The 20,792-nt window shown below is 45.8% G+C and overlaps 1 protein-coding gene and 1 pseudogene across 1 annotated transcript in view; both read left to right on the top strand.

The window, feature by feature from the left end:
• Nucleotides 1-20,792, top strand: part of Rbcn-3B (WD repeat-containing protein Rbcn-3B) — a 97,298-nt gene that overhangs the window by 33,892 nt on the left and 42,614 nt on the right. The window contains 6 exon segments of the mRNA XM_077627693.1: nt 1,651-1,782; nt 2,753-2,865; nt 6,117-6,263; nt 12,205-12,344; nt 15,223-15,441; nt 19,062-19,323. Coding sequence (XP_077483819.1) covers nt 1,651-1,782; nt 2,753-2,865; nt 6,117-6,263; nt 12,205-12,344; nt 15,223-15,441; nt 19,062-19,323 — 1,013 coding nt within the window.
• Nucleotides 8,044-9,149, top strand: LOC144094398 (zinc finger BED domain-containing protein 4-like; annotated as a pseudogene).

The raw sequence follows: 20,792 nt of genomic DNA, 5'->3' as shown, positions 1-20,792 counted from the left end.
TAGGCCTTCAATGCCTTCATACAATACAGGGGACTGGGTAGCGAGGTGGAGCTGCAACTCGCGTCCCAGAGACTTTTGTCCCCAGTAGTACATCTGCCCATTCTGCATTCTTTGAAGGGCCCTGAAACCCTGGTGCAGGCTAACTGCTCTGTTACCATATACTTCACATCATATGGTACTCCCACTTGATCACTCTGACTTTATCACAGATATGAAAAGACACAAAACAGAGAATGTAACAGCCTCTTCAATAAAGCACTGCATGCCACTGGGCTGATTCTAGTAAATGAAGCATCGGCCACAGGCCATAAGCCAACCTTTGGCCATGGGCTGGTTCTGATAAGCTCAACTTAAATAGTCCAAGTACATTTGGTTCTGTACTGAGTAAGGATGTGTTGGAAGTGGCAAAGTATGCGTCTACTTAGGGCAGGTAGTGACCGCTGATCCAGATCTTGAGAGGGAACTAGAAGAATAAGAATGGGGTGGAACACATATGGCAGGTTCTCTCAGATCATGAATGGCAATTTACCAATTTCCCTCAAGAGGAAAGTGTACAACAGCATAATCTTACCGGTACTCACTACGGGGCAGAAACGTGGAGGCTAACGAAAACAGTTCAGCTTAAGTTAAGGGCAACGCAGCGAGCCATGGAAAGAAAAATGATAGGTGTAACGTTAAGAGACCGGAAACGGGCAGAGTGGGTGAGGAAACAAATGCGGGTTAATGTCATCCTAGTCAAAATCAAGAAGTAGAAATGGGCTTGGGCAGGACATGTAATGCGAAGGCAAGATAACTGCTGGTCCTTAAATGTAACGGAGTGGATTTCAAGAGAAGGAAAGTGTAGCAGGGGGCGGCAGAAGGTTAGGTGGGTGCATGAGATTAAGAAGTTCGCAGGGATAGGGTGGGTGCAGCTGGCAAAGGGGCGGGTTAATTGGAGAGACATGAAAGAGGCGTTTGCCCTGCAGTGGGTGTAGTCAGGCTGATGATGATGATGAGTTTTACAAGCTCACTTTCGTATAAGCTGAGTATTGGGCATGTACTATAAATTAAGTATTGTCCGTGGGTCGGCTCTCAATGACCTGACCCTGATAATCGAGATGCTATTGGCCATAGGCTGAATTGGCGAGATAACTTTCTGATATGTCGAGTATTAATGATGTCATATAATGGTGTACTACAAGCGTGCACTTGTTCTGTGCATACATGATCTGATGGCAAACGGCTTTCAAGACAAGTGAAAAAAATCTGTAAGTGTAGAGAGAAGTTCTAGACTGGTCTTTAATCATGTATGCTTCCGTGCCTTGTCAGTTTCATGAAACAGGCTTGTTATTTATTCAATCCTTGCATAAATTGTGCTGTCTATAAGCACATCTGACAAAGATACATTCACTTACCTAAGTGTTTTAGACATATGAAATATGAAGGCACAGGGAAAGGTCTATTTTAGCTGAATTTGCTGGAATTCCATGCTGGACCATTTCCATCATAAATGCAAGTGAACTATAACTAAGTAAGCACACTTAAATTTTCTATTAGCAAAATGGGCGTCTCGTGAAAACTGAGAGTGTTGTGGCACGTTAGAGACATTGCATGTGCTGCAAGTTTCACAGGAGGGCTTCTGATGTCCCTGGGGCTGTGCATTGCTTTCAGTGCAACTGCTGTCTGAGGAGTACTCGGGAATGTCGCCCGGCACACTGGAGTCCCAGGGGCTCATCAACCAGTCTGAGTACCAGAAGTACTTGACCTTATCTTCATCGCCGGAGACACACAAGAAGCTCTCAGGTGCATAGCAGATGCTGGTCCCTGTGAAACCGAGTCCACTGCATTTTAATTTTGAGAGAATACCTAATATATGTATGAATAAGGGGAGCTCATATTAGTTGGGTCTAATTTAAAGTGCCATGTGTGCGGAAGTGGCAATGGTGTCTGAAAGGGATGACGTCAGCAAAGGGGATGATGTCAGCACATGCACAGAAAGCGTCTGAAGTGACAGAAGCTTGATACACATTATATGAAAAGCTTGTTAAATCATGTGGCAAGGCTCATTTATAGAATTTTATAGAATGTCTACAGAGTTTAGGCAATTATTCTCTCTTTTTTTTTGTTTTTATTCGAACCAGCTCTTATTGGATGCAGTTAAGTTTTAAAAGTGAGGACTTACAAGAAACACAGTAAGAAATTATCAGCTGCTTGTGTAAACTAATCTGATGTTCGACTTGCACTGCACTGAATTAGCAACTAGCTAATTAGCCTTCTGCTGTGCTTGTCAATTAAGGCAGCCTTTTACTAACACTTTACCTGCTTTCCTTTCAACCAAATTGAAAGAGGAAGTGTCGAGCAGTGAAGTTGGGTCCTAGTTTCAACTTTGACCCTTAAACAGTTGCTTGACATGTGTGTTCACTAACCATATCTGTGTATGAACAAGTGTTAACAAATTTCTTTGTCTTTTCATAAAATGTCTTGGGTATGCCTAATATGTTTTGCATGCTTTGAATGATGCTGGTGCAGTTTAGTCTTTGTCCCGCCTTCGTTTCACTGTAATGTGTTATTTATGCTGGATTATTCACCAGTCAAACTCAAGGAAATGTTTTATGTCTTGCCATTTTTTGCCTTAGAGCTTGGCTATGTATGTAAATAGTCCAGCTTCTTTCTATATTGCAGAAGTTGTGACATTTCTTTAGGATATCTTCTCAGTTTTTGCTTTGAATTGGTGAAAAAAAAAAGCTGCTAATTCTGTTCTTGCATCATCTAGGTTTCATTGCGAAGGTAAAAGACACAGCAGAAACGGCAGCATCGAAAATTCAAGCCAAGGCAGAAAGCGTCGGCATCAAGACATCTCAGACAGATTCTTCAGGGGGCGGCAAAGTATGCAGTACTTTTTTCATTTTTCTTTTCGAGTGCAGTCTTATCCTGAAGGTCACCTTGACAATGTCCTCTCGGAAACCTGACACATTTGAGATTTTGTTGAAACGCTTGCTTGCTTTTATTGCAACTGGGGCATGCTGTTTTCATATGTTTGTTCGCTTGAAGGCACTTTGCACATAGCTTGGTTGATTAACTTAACAGTTGTCTTAGGCTTTCTTTTCAGGACTTGCATGCTTCTTTCTGATGAGTTTCTCCACTGTGCACTGCTTGTGTTTCAACGAAGCGCTCCTTATAGAATCGTTTGTTGCACCTATGTTTTATGGGAAACGTCATTGATATGTTCCTGGTCTATACGCTCAAAATCGCTGGCGTTAAAAATGTCTTATAGAGTTACACTGTTTTTCTCCCGGTTAATATGTTGACGACACGATTTACTGCCTACTGCGTTTGTAATTCCCACAAATTCTAGTCATATAATACGTCTAGTGACCCACCACAGATGTGCAAGCATACGAGTTAGGGGAATATGGGGGCACACGACGTGAACTGGAATGCTATGGCAGAAACCCGCCACAGTGGCCTTTCTGCAGTGCTTTGATGCAAGGGGGCGAAGCATAAAAAAAAAAACATTGTAGTAACACGAGTGGGCCATTCCTGCAGGGACGCGACATGAAGAGGAGAAACGCAATGGCTTCTTCGCGGAGCTTAAACGCTAGTGGATGAATCATTTGAGAACTACGACGACGCGTTAATGTAAGAGCAGACCAGTTCCGGGGAATGCAGCTCGAAAGATTCAAACGCTGCGGCAGTCAGCCGCCTCCATGACTTCCCCGCATTTCTTAGGTGCAAGTGGGCGAAGCATTAAAAAAAAAAAGAGAGATTTTCGTTACTTTTTTATTGCTGTCGAGGGACCGGATTTGTTGCGAAGTTCATTCCATGCTTAAGACAGTGCAAATGCTGGCCGAATTCTGGGAGCACTAGTTAAGGAGCGGTTAAAACCCTGTGTCAGAAATGTTAATTGACTTGTTTATGAAGTGAAATTATCAAAAAATGTCTTCATGAAAGGGCATCAATGAGGTTTCACTCTATATACCAACTTTCTGGTCTCATCATACCTTAGTAGGCATCGGGTTTCTGCAAACATCCTTTGTGGATGTATATTAGTGAAGCCTGCTTGCTTCCCTCATGCAACCAATTGACTCATGTCAGTGGACGTTGCTAGAACGCCTGTGTAACGTTTTCTTTTTCAATTTTTGTTTGTAGTTCTGAATTTTCTTTCTTCTACTTTTACGTCTCTTTTTTTAGACCTTAGTGCATGAACCCCAGCGAAAAGAATAGGATATATGTCCCCTGCACTCTCAGTTTCTTTCAGGCTGCACCCGATTTCTTTTGTGCTTTTTATGTGCTATTTTTTCTTACGTGTTGGTGTACATTAGCGCTTGTTACCGTCATATTCACATTTGCAGCTTAACAATTATCTCGAAATGACTTCTGCTGGAGTTCCACGGGCCATATTTTCTTTGCTGGCATTTTTTTCCCCTTTTATCTCCATTTGTACTCTGTAGATAAGCATGCAATAATGACATCACTTAAACTACTGCTTAAGGGGCTCATACAGCACCAGTCATGTGCTGACTGGACCAGAGTCAGCACAGGGAGTATAGATCCATTAACAATAAGCGTGTGACATGAAACATTAAGAAAGTGTGCAAGCATGATCTTAACACAGTAATCGCATAAGATGAAATGAAGTTCAGTGAAATGCAATCGCTGCATCTTGCACTAAATTACAGAATTCACAGCCTGTACAATAGGACATCAAGATGCAAGTGTGGGCATAGCATTAGATAGCGAAGCCCACAAGTACTGTCTCTCACTACATTAGTCGTGTTCAGACTGCACAGACAATGTGATCAGTGGTCGCATGCCGTTTCAGTCGTGCTTTGTTTTATTTAGGCTGTTAGCGGAAAGTGATAGCCTCCGTGCTCTGCTTGAAGAGTCTGCCAGCAAGCTTTGCTGGAAGTCTACATGGGCCCCAGTACTGGTATCATTCGTATACTTCTTTATCAACCTTCTGCAGTTTCCTCTTGCTGTAGTTGTACACACGTTTCCTTCCCATCTCTCTCTATGCACAAAATGCCTATTTTTCATAGTTACTTATCTCGAATTCATCTGCATACTCTGAGTTTAATGCTGCCATGTGCCGTTCATTCTGTAGTAGCCTCTTTTATTGCTGGTTATTTACTGCAGCACTGAGGTGTTGCAAAATTTCAGTGCTACCAGCACTCCTTAGTGGTAAATTTGCAGCTTACTTATTTTTTCGGGGCTTACTTTAGTTCAGGCATCGCAGAACTGCGAGGCATGAAGGGCTGAAACTGTGCATCACAGCTACTGATCACGTCACTTTGTTCTCAGTGTGTACATAGAGCTGAGGTGTGTAGATTAGCTCCCCAGATGCTACTGCCACAAAAGAAAAAGCATGGGGCTTACACGCACGGTAAATAATTTTTTTTTGCTTATGAAGCTCTAACTAATATCTGCACAGCATTTATCATTGTATTTAAATAGTATATCAGCAGTTATCCAGTTGAATCGTGTTACTACTGCAACCCTCTCTACATGACTGCAGAGATTCTGCTTCGCAGGTTGAAATTAGAACTTCGCATCTTCAAGTAAACATGGCAGGCATGTTGCATTCAGTACTGTGAGTGAATGCCCCCCTTCACTGCACCACTGCATTGCTGCAGATATTGCAGTGTTGTGCAGATATGAAAGTGTAGCTGAAAGTAAACGTTTCAGAACAGGAGCCCTGCTTTTGTGAACTAGAATGACTTCGGCACTTTCACAAAAGGGCTTTGCCATGGCTAGTGCAGGACAGATTTGAAATCATTACTGATTGGGGTGATATGTGAGTTAACCCACTGCCAAGCCCCAAATTTTAGCAAGGTTCCTGTATTGACATCCTAGCTGAAATCAGGAGGAAGAAATGGGCTCGGGCAGGGCATGTAATGCAAAGGCAAGATCACCAGTGGCCGTTAAGGGTAACAGAGTGGATTCCAAGAGAAGGCAAGTGCAACAGAGGGTGGCAGAAAGTTATGTGGGGAGATGAGATTAAAAAGTTTACAGGGATAGGGTGCGTATAGTTGGCAAAGGACGGGGTGGTTAATTGGAGAGAAATGGGAGAGGTTTTTGTCCTGCTGAGTCAGGAGGGTGATGATGATGAATCATGTCTTGCCATGTTTGCCATACAGCCAGGAGAGGCAAGGAGTCTGACGGGAGCAGCAGCTGGCGCCAAGATGAAGCACCTGAGCCTGGCCGAGACCAACCTGACCATGGAGATTGCCCAGTTGCTGCTGTCCCTCCTGCATGCGTGGGGCCTTGACAATGACCTTGACAAGGTATGGGCTGCTGCAGAGGGGGCTCAAGCCTCCTCCCCCTCATCTTTAGATAAACGTTTACTCTCTCCCTCTCTCTCATTTTTTTTATGAATCAATAAATAGAGGCAGTGATGCGTGCATATTTGAAATTTTTAATAGTTTGAGTATGGCACTTTTCACACCATGCTTTTACCAGTGGAACGTGCAAAAATTAACAAATTTAATTGTTCATTTGAACATGTGGCCAAGTGTTGTGGCTTTCCCAAATCACACCTGCTGGTTCAGTTAATTCTTCTGTTTTAATTATTGTTGCACTTAGTTACTTTGCATTTTGTTATTGATGTTGCACTTGTTGCAGCCATAAACGTGCTGGCTAAACTCACTCCCAAACTTGTGATGTTTGTTGCCAGCACAAGGCAAAAAGGAACTGCTAGGTTTAAATGATAGCTCTGATCACACGCACAAAAGCTAATTAGTTGACATCTGTTGTGAAATTCTATTAATTTCAGTGCAGGTGCCTTTTACTCGCAGGTCATTAGTAAGTGTAGCACAAAGCCGCTGCGATGGCTCAGTGGTTATGGCACACGGCTGCTGATTTGAAAGACATGGGTTCAATCCCGGCCGCGGTGGTCGAATTTCGATGGAGGCGAAATTCTAGAGGCCCGTGTATTGTGCGATTTCAGTGCACAGTAAAGAACCCCGGGTGGTTGAAATTACCGGAGCCCTTCACTACGGCGTTCCTCATAGCCTGAGTTGCTTTGGGACATTAAACCCCAATAAACCAATAAACTGAATGCAGCACAGCATCTAGCTTGTGTTGAGGGCCATGACGCATTCGACCAGCTGTGAACATGCAAGTGCAGAAAGCAAGTGTGTGCAAGTGGTGCTGTTCAAGTCTAATATTGTTCCCATCATCACAATAGAAGGTGGCACGTACAGAAGCATAGCCTCTGTAAAACCTGTGCCACTGAGCAGGAGTTCTCACAGTTTTTGCCTGAAGGAACCCCAACAGCCCTCAACATGTGCCAAAGAGCCTCCCTGTCATTCTCGGGCATCCGCCTTAGTGTTCTTTTCTGTTGTTTCTTTCACTTTTGCAAGCACTTGTTTGTAGGCTTGTGCGAATATTCGATATTTTCGAATAGTTGAACGAATAATGCGCTATTCGATATTCACTTCGATTCGAATTTTGTTATTCGGAAATTTTGAAGTATTCAGCTCAAATGAATAGCTGCACGCGGCAGGGAGAAGGCGTTTTTGGAAGTTTCGGTTTTGGATTCAGTAATACTTTTCCCAATGCAATATCCAAGCCAAGCCAGGAAAGCTCAGAACAAAGGCGTACAAAAGCTCGTCTCGTCGTCGTGGTGGCATGTGGTGGTGTGGTCGATTGCATTTAGTGGGAGTCTTTGTCTCTGCCGTGGCGGCATTTGGTCAATCCCAGCCACCTTGGACCACTGCAGAGAGCACCATGGGGGACTTGCACGCGGCCAGCAATCCGATTTGGAACTTTTTTGCAAAGATTCTACTGGGAACCGAAGCTCGATGTCTTAAATGCAAGGCAGTCCTCAAGACCCCGACAAGTACGACAACAACCTTAGCAATGCATTTAAGGAGACACCCGGACTTGCACAAGGACTAGCAAGAGAAGCGGGATGCACGCAAAAGGCCATCCAAGCTCAAGGGGGCAAGCAAGGCAAGTGGTCAACAGCCATCCATAGCCGACAGTTTCAAGCCGAAAATGAAGGCGTCGGCCCCAAAAGCCCAACAGATGACAAAAATGATAGCTCGCTTCGTAGCTCGTGGTATGCACCCCTACAACATTTTCGAAGAACTGGGTTTCCTCGACATGATGAAGTTCGCTATGCCGGATTATGGCTTGCCGTCTCGGACAACGTTCTCGAGAGCCATTATTCCGGACCTCTACGCATCAAGCAAAGAGAAGGTGAAAAAGAACCTCGGGGACATTTTTGCAAACAGAGTGGAGTCTCTTTCAATCACAGCTGATGGTTGGACATCACGGGCAAATGACAGCTACGTTTGTGTAAGTTGTCATGTCATGGACGTGCAACACGTGCATGCATTGGCTTGCACGGAGATGACAGACTCACACTGCAGAAAACCTGGAGCTATTTATCGCAGATGTCATCGAGGAGTGGGAACATCCAGCCCATGATACTGTGCCGATCTTCGATGTTACAGATAATGGAAGGAACTTTACTTCTGCAGTAGCGCGGTCGTCCTGGAGTGGTATGCAGTGTTTCGGACACACCCTTCAGTTGTGTGTCTGTGATGCCAAAAGAGAAGTTTCAGGGTTTTTGCAGCTCTGTGCTAAGGCCAGAGCGATTGTGGCTAGATACAAACGAAGTGCTAAGGTTCGAGGACGGCTTCAGGAAATTTAGAGAAACATGCAGCTGGACCCTCGAGGTTATACAAGACGTCCCGACGTGATGGAAGAGTGAGCATGCCATGATGGCCAGGCTCATGAAGCTCCGTACGGTCTTCACTGTAGAAATTTCAGAATCTGACGCAGTTCCAAATTTGAATGCCAGTGAGTGGAAGCTTATGAATGCAGCAGTGCAAGTCTCGAAGCCACTTGACCGTGCCACAACTGAACTGTCTGGGGACAGATATCCCACGCTGTCACAAGTCATTCACCTGTTGCAGTGTACCGAGGTGGTTCTAGCTGAACATGTTTCCGAAGGTGGTGAGGCAGCATTGATTGTCTCAAGCCTTTTGCGTAGCATCAACACGAGGTTCCCTGATATCAAGATGTCACGTCTTCCTGCATTGGCAGTGTTGGTCGATCCTAGATGTAAAGATGTCTGCCGCAAAGCAGTGGGCATTCGCTCTACTCACAACGGCAGCAGAAGAGACTGTGCCAGTTGGTCAACATGGTACAGCAACAAGTGAGAACAGCACCTGCTCTGCAGACCCATCAGGGGACTCTGTGTGGAGTGCTTTTGCACACTTCAGTTCGCGTGCACATCATTAGTCAAGCTGTACAATCTCGGACGAGGTTGCTTTTCCCGGTCCGAAGACCCCCTTCTGCGGTGGAAAAGCAAGGGAAGCCACCTTTACCCAACCCTGGTTGCAGCTGCCCTTAGGTATCTTCTAATACCAGCCACCGAGACAAGATGTGAAAGGCTTTTTTCGACTGCAGGAGCCGTTGTAAGCTGCAGAAGGGAGCACCTGTAACCCCAGCATGTGGAACAGCTAGTGTTTTTGCACGAAAATTTGTAGATTTTCGTAAATAATAAGTCAATTAATTTCCTTGATTAAATCCCAGACTTTAGCCCTCTGCCGTTTTTTTGGTCTTTACTTGCTACTATTAAGAGTTACTATTCGCTTCGAACCAAAAAAGCACTCTTAGCACAAGCCTACTTGTTTGTTTTCTTGATTTCAGCAATCAGTTTTTTATTCGATGCGCATATCTCACTCATACTCAGACCTCTAACCCCAAGTAAGAAACACAGAAAACTGGTCACAAGACATACGTTCCCCCACATTCATCCACTGGACTGGCTGGGCTGTGCTCAGAATCAGGTGATGCCTCTTTCAGCTTTCATCGGCTATCTGCTGCTCCCAGCTCCCACATTATTGTGGTGTTGGCGTTCTAATTTTGGCAGATACTGGCTTTCCAGTGCAAATTGGCTTGCTGGCAGCAAAGCTTCACCCCGGCGCCGCCAACGCCATGAAATCACCCAGAAAAATGCCCAATCGAGACACTCACTTTTTTTTTTGTCTTGGCTGGGCTTAGCTAGCTCGGCAGTGCGGCCCACACTTTCAGTCGCTACGCATACAACTGCACACAACATGCGTTGCCTTGTGCACCATGTCCCTTCAACACCATCTTGCCAGTGCCCTAAAGATACGTGTACTGGTGCAGCTGGGTGCAGCACTGTCTTTGCGCACTGCCAAGTTCGCTGGGCAAGCCACCACCACCAGCACTCGCATCAAGACATAAACAAGTGGCGCCATTACTGGCGTGCAGCATTTGCTATGCTGCCAGTGTCTGTGCTGCGGTTGGCACTGATGCCGATGGCATGAAACTATAGAATGGGCTAAGAGTTAACGCTTTGAACTGTGTCTGCTTTGCACACACCCGCCGGAACTGTTCAAGAAAGGAGGGCAGGCCAGTGTGGATGCTCGCGGAATGCACAAAAGCAGCCAGCAGAACCAAGTGTGAGAACACCTACCATAAAGGATAGACAGATAGTACTAGTGTAGTGGAGTGCTTACATGCAAAAGCATGCACTTTTATAGCGTTTCTATGGAGACTGCTTTCATTCTACATGGTGTTTGCACATTAGTAGGCACGTGCGAATAGTGGTTTTTTGATTCGAAGCGAATATTTCGAATAATTCTAGCACACATAATTACTTGAATGGCACAATAGGCGTTCTAAAAATCACGCATTTTTCAAACACACAAAGGCATTATCAGAAAAAAAAAACAGAGAGAGAGAATGCATTGAACTTCATTGCACTCATTGAAGCGCGTAGACGTCCTGCAAAAGGGGCCATCGAAAATTGGGGAGTTGGCCTGCATGCGGAGCTGGCACATTTGGGAGGGTGTGAGACCTATTATGAGACCCCTGAGTGCTGGTCTTAATTGTGATTGCGTTGTTGCGCAGATATTGCTTTTAAACGATAACTCCATGAACACCTGCTAGCGAGCGTGCAGGAGTAGCCAAGTTTCACCGCAGCGCTCCCCCCCACTTCCCAATCCCCTCCCACCCTGGCCCCTACAGTCAAAACACAGCGCAAAGATGACGTATGGTTATAAAACGTTTATTTCACTGTGATGGTATTGCAACACGTACAAAATATTATTGAGCAGTAGTTTTTAGTATTATCGTCAAAATCTGCATGGCTATAACCCTGCACTTTAAATGATGGGACAGGTCCAAAAGAGTAAATGCATGGGAGAAACTTGGTGCCTCGATTAGATGACTGAGGGGAAGGCGTCGCCCCTCACCCCCCTGTGCGCATGCCTATGCCTGCTAAGTGTGCGCACTGCTGGCCACCTCACTGCTCTAATAGGCATGTAGAAGGGCACTGACAGAAGTTCTCTCCTCCACGCCTTGTGGAGGGGGTCATTATCGGATTTGCTGGACAACAGTATATAGCATGAGGCACATTGTGACGGATGCCCCTTTCCAAAACATGACACGGGGCGGCACTGGGTGCCCAGTGCCGCCCCGTGTCATGTTTCAGAAAGGGGAATCCGTCGCAATGTGCCTCATGCTAGCTTCCTCTCGTGCTCACGTCGTCACGCATGTCGCGAATTTCACATGGAAAAGAGTGGCTGCAGCACCCGCAGTCTGCTCAAACTCGTTCTGCAGAAATCAAGAGAAACTGCTCCGGCATACGCATGGGAGTGCAAGCACGCGACGCGGAGTCGGGGCCTTGGTTGCGCACGTGCTGTGTTGCGATCCCGGAGTACGACGCAAGAGTTACAGGAACTTTGTTCACTCGGGATGAATACTTTAATATTCGACCGAATATTCGAAATTATCAAATATTTGCACAGGCCTACATAATGGTCTTGAAATGGAAAACTATGAACAGAAAAAGAAAAATAAATGTCAGAAAAGAAAGTTTCAAGTGGCCACAAAGTCTCTTTGCACGAGTTAGTCTTGTACAGTGCTGAATTCCCACGCTTGTTATCACGTCTTCTCTTGTAGAGATAATTTTAATGAGCCACTGAATGAACAGAATAAGCAGGAATCTCAAATAAACACACAGTGGAGTTCTGCCTTGCCATTGGTCCTTTGGCAAACTCAACATTATCCTTTGTTTATTCAGTGATGTGCTCAAGCACACACCGATTAAGAGCTTCTTCTGTATCTTCTCACTTCTACAGCTGCTATACTTGTCTTAGGACAGGGCTGATGGTTGAATGCAACTGACTCCTAGCTCTTTTCACCTTTTCTTTTCTTTTACTTTGTGCTGTGGTGTCACAGGTGTGCGAAGGAAAGCTTGGCCTGCTGTGCCCCATGCGACCAATCTGCTTTGGCCTGTTGTCACGAGGTAGCCACATGAGCCTGCTGTTGCCCACCCACACGTACCGCATGCTGCCCTCCCAGGAAACAGCAGCAGTCAGGTGACCATTTGCACTTGTTAGCCTAGTTTTACAAGCCACTCCTCTGCTCTGAAGGTGTGACTGTCTCTTCTTCTCCTGAAGGAAGGATAAAACTGTGGGAGAAAAAAATGAAAGGATGAAAATTGGTTTTCGAGGAAAGGAAATGGCACAGTAATTGTCTCACATATATTGTGGAGGAACCAACTGTGCACCATAAGGGAAGGGATGAAGGTGTGAGTGAAAGAAGAAAGGAAGAGGTTCAACCACCTGGGGATCTTCAAGGAGCACTGACATCACACAGCACATCGGCTCCTTTTTACGTTTCGTTTCGCCTTCATCGAAACACTGCCGCCGCGGCTGGGTACAAACTCAGGAACTCCAACTCAGTAGCCGAGCGCCCTAACCACTGAGCCACCGTGGCGGGTTCCTGGGAGCCTTTTTTTTTTTATACCCTCATTTGCATGTTCACATTTTTTATTGCAGCAGACTGATTGCCAGTGCGAAAATGCACCATTTAGAACTTCAAAAGCATTTATGTCGTGTTTTGAAATTATTGTTCCAGTTTAATGTGAGCACCTAAAATGTAGTTTCAGAAGATGTAGCAGGAGCCAAAAAATTAGTGGAAAGCCAAGGCATGCATCATCATAGTTAAGTGCTGAATCATACACAAACTGATATCTTTTCAGAGAATTTTCATGTTGCAGCCAATATTTGTGAATTGTAATGAACATTTTACTAAGACCAGTTTGGAGGGAAGAAAAGTAGAAACTTCATTTCATCAAGCTGAATATAGGGACTGCTTATGGTTTCCTTGAAGTGTAGCTCAGACAGTGTGTGCTTTGGAATGACAGAAAACAGCAGCCATACTGCTAATGCTGTTCTCTTACGTTCACTGCAACCAGTTAATATTACTGTTCAGCCGTTTATAATGAACACAGCTGTCGTGAATTGTTCGCTCTTTATATCTGTATGTTCGCACTAAGTGGACTGGACATAATATACATGACAATCGCTACATGGACTTTCGCTGTGCAGTGTCTACGTGGTAAATGCGAGTCACCATTGGCCTTGACAAGCTTTTACATCAGTTGGCACATTCTCGCACATCGCGATCAGCGGGATGATTGGCACTTTGCGTCTGTAATTTGTCCAAAATTTTCTGCATTGTACACATTGCACTCTTGAAAACGTACATGCCTGGGCCCGGGCACCCTTGAGCCTTCCCCCCACCACCTTAGATATATGCTGGTCATGATTATTGCCATCTTCCTCACCAAGTGCTTGGTCCATGAAACCTCAAGTGGCAACATACCATATTTAGAGGATTGTAAGCCGACCTATTTTTTAAATTTGAAAATCCGAATTGGGGGGGTCGGCTTACAATCGAAACGAAAACATCGCACTATAAGTAAAGGCGAGGCAAACTAGATATCAGGTATGCTACAACGTGGTTGCATTTTTGCTGCGTGGCTCTATCGCATCGCTCTTGGTGCTGGCCTTGAGCAGCTGCTATGTCAACGCGCAGAACTGGCATCCCCTCCCCACGTGCACGGACGGCAGCTGATGGCGGCTATCAATAAATAGCTAGCAAACTGGCAACCCACACGTGGCTGCTGACTGCGGTTGCTGATAAGCGGCGGCCGCCCGGTAACGCAATCGCGTTCTTAGGGAAGCTCCAGAGTAGAAAAGTTTTCTACTTTCAACTGCGTGCTCGGTGCTCAAGGGAGCATTGATAGTTGATGGAAGGGTCGCTGCTCCAGTCGAGGCAGCACACCCACTCGGAACGGCAGTGGTGCCGGGGAGTGTCAGTAGCCGACGAAAGAGCAGATGCCATTCACGCATAGTTTCTCTTTGGCTCAGACGTATTTGACTACTGCTGGCCATGTTTCACAGGTTTTTAATGTAGTGCTTCGTCAGTCATCATTTGTGCTCCAGGTCCGGCTAGCGACCGGCGCTCGTACACGCGGCTGCATTCAAGATGTTTGCCATTTTTTACGCCGAAGAAACGAACAGCCGCGCACCGTGTCGCAAGTTCGACGTTTGCAACGGGTGATACAGGAGTGGCAGCTGCAGCGAGGAAAATTTTCAGCTGTTCTACGCGATGTCGTGATGTGGCTGTTTGAGAAGTGCGGGATTTCGCTGGACGACAACATTAGAACGACATACTGTGGGACCGCAGCAGCGATCACGACAGCAGCGCTAGTGAGGACAATGGCGCAAGTGTGGACTAGTAGTCCAGTGACTAATATATTTTCGTTTTGGAATGTGCCCACCGGCACGCCCGCATTTGGCAGCCGATAGCGGCTGGCAATAAACGACGGCTGCTGGATAATGCAATCGCGTTCAACTATTCAAAGCCAAGCTTGAACAACCTGGGAAGTTTTTTTTATTTTTCGGAAATGTGATTTGGGGGGGGTCGACTTACATTCGAGTCGACTTACAATCGTGTAAATATGGTATGTACTGTCATTACCACATAGGGAAGTGTGAGCCACAGCCCAAACAATCATAGTCGCTTGTGTCCCATGCAGTTTACTTAATATTTTGCCCTTGGTGTAGTTTCAAGCTGCATTTTGGACTGCGTAATGACCGCCATGTAAAGGTTCGATTCTGCCTTGTGCTCTATTTCACTTGGTTTTCGTGTACGAAATGAGCCAATAGTCATTGAAACAGAGGGAAGCATACGGGAAGACTACCTTTTCTATGATGTTATTGATTCGATGAGAAATTTAGGGCCCAGTCACTTTGCAGAGAGTAGAACACAGGAATACCCACGCAGGTAAATTTTATCCCTGGTGAGTCAAAATAAAATACTGCAGTCCAGAAGACTGTTATCGGTGCCAGTGTCATCGATGCCTTGACCTTCTGGCCTGGTTTCCCATTGTCACTTGTTATGCAGCAACAAGGGTGAGTCCCGTAAGGTGATAATCCCAGTGCCCAAGGAACAGATCGAGGAAGAGGAGCGAGCGCGACGCTTCTCATCTCGGGGTCACTGGGAGCTTTCGACAGCAGTCACGACCAACCACCTGCTGTCAGTGATTGCCTTGGCCAACACGCTCATGTCCATGAACAGCGCCACCTTTGTGCCCGAGCAGGAGAAGCGGCGGAAGCTGCACAGGTGAGTGCTACTGTGTCGTGCACTTTTGCTTTTAGCCGGTGAGCTGTTGAGCAGCACGTGCAGTTTCATTGCCTCAAGAGGAATCAATTATACTTTAAAATCAAAACTAACAAAATGTCAAAGACGTCATCATGGTAAGTATATTCCATTACTGGTTGTACGCAGTGATTTTTATAAAAAGGCTCTGAAACACCTTCTCAGGAGAGTGGTGCATAAACTCTCTCAATCACTACATTTTCTCCTCATGAACACCTGAGTCAAATATTACACTTCTACTCACAGCAAAGAGCCCTCAGTTGTGTACGAAAGTTGGCGAGTCCTTTCCGGTGACTTTTTCATGCTCGTGCCCAGCTCCATTGCACACTCCTGCGTAATCTTGTTCAGAGGTGGCTAGTGGCTGGATGCTTTCAGGTATCACGCAGCTCCCATGGCTGCGGCCAGTCAGCAGCATCGCTCCAGCAGGTCAGGAAGTTCCTCCCCCCAGGGGAACTTCCGTGGTGGGGCCAGCGGAAGAGTGCCAACCTTTGAGCATGACAAATGTGACGAGAGGAGAGGGAAAGGCACGAAGACGCTGAAATTCAAATTTTGACTACTGATAACTCAGCTTCTACAAGACGCATTAAGAAAATTCTTGCTGTAGGATATTCTTGAAGCTGTGTTCTTGAACATCCCAGGAATACTGCACCTTTTTGAGTGCCCCTTTAAGTTAGTTATTTTTCTTTCATCATAAAATATTGGAACGAAACTTGACATAGTGGTCTTCATGACTAGGCAAATATCTGCAGCGTTTAGAGTAAGTTGTGTATGCCACTGCTGCAGAGCAGTAAGATTTAATTAGTTTTTCATTGAAATAATTTGATACTTTTTGTCTTTTTTGTGCTTAGGGACTGTACCTCTACTTGTATTACCGTATAAGTGCGTGTAAGGGCCGCACTTTTTTTTCCAGATCTGAGGGTCAATATTTGGGACGTGGCCCATACACGCGATTTTCGAAAAAAAAAAAATTTTAAGTACAAACATCAATCAGGAAATTAGCGGCATTAATTCTACGTTCAATCGCCACTCGCGGTGTATTCCGACTCCGAGATGGTGCTGTGCTTTTTAAGTTCTAGCCACCCTAGCTGTGCTCTCTGGTTTCTCTGGTGCATGCTCATCCCACAAGTCGTGCAGCACGTCCGCTGTCAACGCGTAGCCGTTGAGCAGCTCTTCTTCCAGTTCGGGAAACTTGCACGGCTTGCCTCAAAAAGTGCGGTTTTGGAGCTTGTGTTCCTCAATGCATCCTTTTGGTTCCACCATCGTCGGATGCACTTCTCGGCCACGTCAAATTTCCTGCCCGCCGCACGCTTGCTGTGTTCAACAGCAAACTTCCAGCCATATAGCTTGTGTTAAAACTGCTAAATCTATGACGCTTGGCAGCAACAAGCGAAAACTACAACTATAGTGAACCACAACTCCCGTGCCTTGACAGCCACAAAAAGCTGGAGCTAATGATACTCATGCCGGTATGGATAGCAGGAGCAGGCTGCGGAGGAAAAATTTGACGATGATGATAATGAGCCGTGGCCTCTGGCGCCATCCGTGGGCGGCACCTGGAAGCTCCTGTGCACATGCATCGCCTCCGCGATCAAGAGCACCGTTGCAGCAGGAGCTGATCTCGGAGGCCACGGCACGTGCATTTTGAAGGCTATACCCGCGTGGGTCGTGTGGAAAGTTTGGGTGCGGCCCTTACACGGATATTATTTTTTTCTAATATTTCCTTCTGGAAAATGAGGTGCGGCCCATATACGGGCGCAGCCCTTACACGCGTTTATACGGCATGTGCAGTTCTGTTCTGTGGAACATCTTCCAGTTAATTTCTTGCTTTGTGTCGTACTGTTTAACCTTCTTGTTCCAGTCCTGTTATAGCCTGCCAGGGCCTGACAGTATTATTAAATGAATTGATTTGAAAAGAAATACTAGTTTTAAGAACAGAAGGTAGGCTCTGTATGTTTTGTTTTTATGTCATCATTATTCGGCGCTGTGCTTATGTTGCGTGCCCTTTGGGCTGAACTCAGTTTTTTTTGTAAATTCCGCTGTTGCCACTGTCTTTTGCTTACTAACTGTTCATCTTTGTTGCGCCTTGGATTGGGGTTTTTCAGGATGTGCACACACTTCCTGGAATTGAGTCCTCGGGCAATGGAGCAAGACATTCAACATTGACATAATGCGGGAAAAGGAGGGTCGATAGAGCTGTATCAGAGAACTCTAAGGGGTTGCATTGTTCATTATGTTCTCTAATGCACTTCATCTCCCATATGCCCTGGGAGGTGCAGACGTAAAATTTCAAAGACTAGCAAAGACTATAATGAAGGAGACTAGGTAGGGCAAGTATCGTATGAATGCCAGTAAGAATACAGTGGAAGTGCTGCTCCACAGGCCTCCAGTTCAAAGCCACCTCTCAGAAGCTTATCAGCTCAGATTAGAAAACCCCTGTGAGCAGGTTTCTAGGTTTGTTATGAAGTTCACTCTTCACTGAAGTCTGTTCCCCTCAGCTTGCGCAGGCCACTGACTTCAGGCGTGTCATGCTTTTGACAAAAGACAGACAACAATGATGCTTTATATGAGGCACAGTGCAGGGAAAAAATGGGCAAAATGCTGCCTAAATCCACAGCTGGCGGGGATGGAGGCGGCTTTGTTACAAAAAATCACATTTGATGCATTCCTAGATGCCACTTTACGTGCATTTGTTAAAACAGTGTCTTAATGGTCGCATAATGTTGGGTCATTTTCCAGCACTTTAAGGTACATTATTTTGTTTCAGCTCCAACAAAACATGCTAAGCATTGACAAACACATTATGAACATCTATAAAGTTAAGGTTTGGTGCGCCTGGTTTGTTGTATGCATGCATGTGCCAGCAGCAATGGCTTGTCTATAGCCAGTACTTAGGGCATTAAAAGGGCTATGTATCCCCACTCTCTTTTCAAATTCTTGTGCTCTATGGTAGGGGTGGTGATTATGGTTTAAGAATAAATAGAAATAAAAGTGTAACAAGGAGGTTGCAGACTGAAGATATTAACACATTCAGTCAGACACAGCAGGATAGCTGGCAGATATAGAAGGCTAGAGTAGGATGATGCACCGGAACAAAAAAAACGGAAAGAGGAGAGAAATGGTGGAAAATATTTATGTACTACATACAAGAAGACACATGCACAAGCACATGCACACTAATGTAAAAAAATTGGCAGTGGCTTAGCTGGGCTATGCCAGGATATACGTAGCGAAAGCACGTAGCATACGCATGTATGTAGCATATATGTAACGGCTCGTAGCATATACGTAGCATGGCTTGGTTAGCCTTGGTTAATCTTGATTGCAAGTCCAGGTTAGTCTGTTTCTCTGGCTAGTTGTTGTCACGTGGTTCGTCATGCAGTTGGTCACGTGGTTGGTCACGTGGTGCGGTGCGACCACGGTGGGAATGCGACCACGGTGGGAATGCAAGCACAGTGGGAATGCGAGTTCGGGGCCAATAGTGCTTTTGCACTGAAAGGTGACTTGCATTCATGGAAGTCTCCTACCAGTGTGCTGTACACGAGAACATGTCCCACCATCGGAGACACTTGCGTGTCGATTTGTAGGCGCCTGAGCCGTGCAGACAGCCGTGCCTTCATGATGGCCCCCGAGGCAGGAGGTGGCAGCGGGGGCCAGGGGATGGACAGCAGCGGGGCTCTGGCTGTGATCCAGGAGGTGCTGTCGCAGCAGCAGGCTCATGTCAAGCAGGGCTGGAGCTTGCTGGCTGCACTGCACTGTGTCCTGCTACCCGATTTGGTTCGCACACCCGACTTCAAGCGGCCCCAGGTGGAGATGCTCGCTCGCCGCTGGCAGGATCGCTGCCTGGAGGTTGGTCCTGTCTTCACTACTTCCCTTTCCCCACCAGTACGTGTTTAATTTTTATTTCCTTGCCTGCAAGAAAAGCAGTTTTATACCTGGATGTTCTTGTGGCTGCTATATCTGTACATGCAGTGCAGTCCAGTAGTGCAGTGCACACACAAAATGGTGGTTCTTGTCTGTAAGTGTTTCTGGCCTTTAGATGTCAATGAACGTGGTTGAAGAAGAGGAAAATAAACTGTAATTGGGGGTTTAACATCCCGAAGCAACACTTTGGCTATGAGGGACATCGTAGGGGAGGACTCCGGATCAAATTTATACCACTTATTCTTGGGTTCTTTAACATATGCTTTAATGCATGCCATATGCACAGCACACAAGCCTTTTTTTATTTCGCCTTTATCAAAATACCGCTGCCATGGCTGAGATTGAACCTGCGACCTTGTAATCTGGAATCTGCAGCCACTGACGGACCACAGTGTGGGTGTGGCAAGGAGGAGGCAGTAAGAGGCAGGGCACCCTCATGCCTGCGCGCAAGTTGCTTCTGACAGACTGATAAGCACATATCCCCTTCAGGCACTGGGTCCACATATGTGGATGTGACCTAAGCCTCGTCATATTTTCGAACGCAAGGCAAATTTCCATTTTTGAATACCGCGCTCTTATCATTTTGACCCTTCTTGTCAAGTTTGTGGTGCCATCTCTCCATCTCTTGCAGTTGCAGCAAAATGTGTTTGTAAAAAAAATATATATATATATGCATCGCGTCGTTTTTTGGCGGGCCGAGTAAATAGCTTTCCTTTTGGCATTTTATCTTTACAAATGATCGTGAATGGTGCAATTTAGCGCTTGGAATGTGTCGATAGGTTAATGCAGAAACGGCACACCAGTTTTCCGTCATAGACAAAGTGCTGCAGTAGACGTTCAGAGTGGTGCATCCACAAATGTGGACATGGCGCCTGAATGCTGAAAATATCAGTGGCGTTTTCTCCCCAGAATGCGCCTTTTTTTTTGTGCACGTATGGTACGAAATGGGCTTACTCCTTACGGGCGTTGAAAACTATGCTTGTTCAAAGAGAACGTTGGACGACTCCAGCACTGAAGCGTTTTTCATGGAAATAGCCGATGGAGAAGCACTTTCAAAGAAGTGTGGCCGATTGGGTGATGACGACCCGCAGATGGTCGCAAATAACCGCCATTTAGCTGAGCCGCTGCCGGCAAACACAGCGTGCTACGACCATTGCTTAAAGTCAGGGAGGTCTGGGAGGGTCTTAGGCCCCTACCAATATTCAAAAAGGGATCTGAGACCATTCGTGCTAGATTGTAGAATGCATGAATCCGAAGGCAGCAACCATTTTCAGTGACGGTCGGAACATTTTTTCTCTATAGTTTTAAAAATTTTGCTGTGGTTTTTAGCAAGAATCATTACATTATGTATGAAACCTAAGACGGAGAAAAATACAAAGTGGCAGCACTACACA

Source organism: Amblyomma americanum, chromosome 6 (assembly GCF_052857255.1).
Source record: "Amblyomma americanum isolate KBUSLIRL-KWMA chromosome 6, ASM5285725v1, whole genome shotgun sequence".
In the NCBI taxonomy this organism is placed as follows: Eukaryota; Metazoa; Arthropoda; class Arachnida; order Ixodida; family Ixodidae; genus Amblyomma; species Amblyomma americanum.
This window is presented reverse-complemented; position numbering and strand designations above follow the sequence as displayed.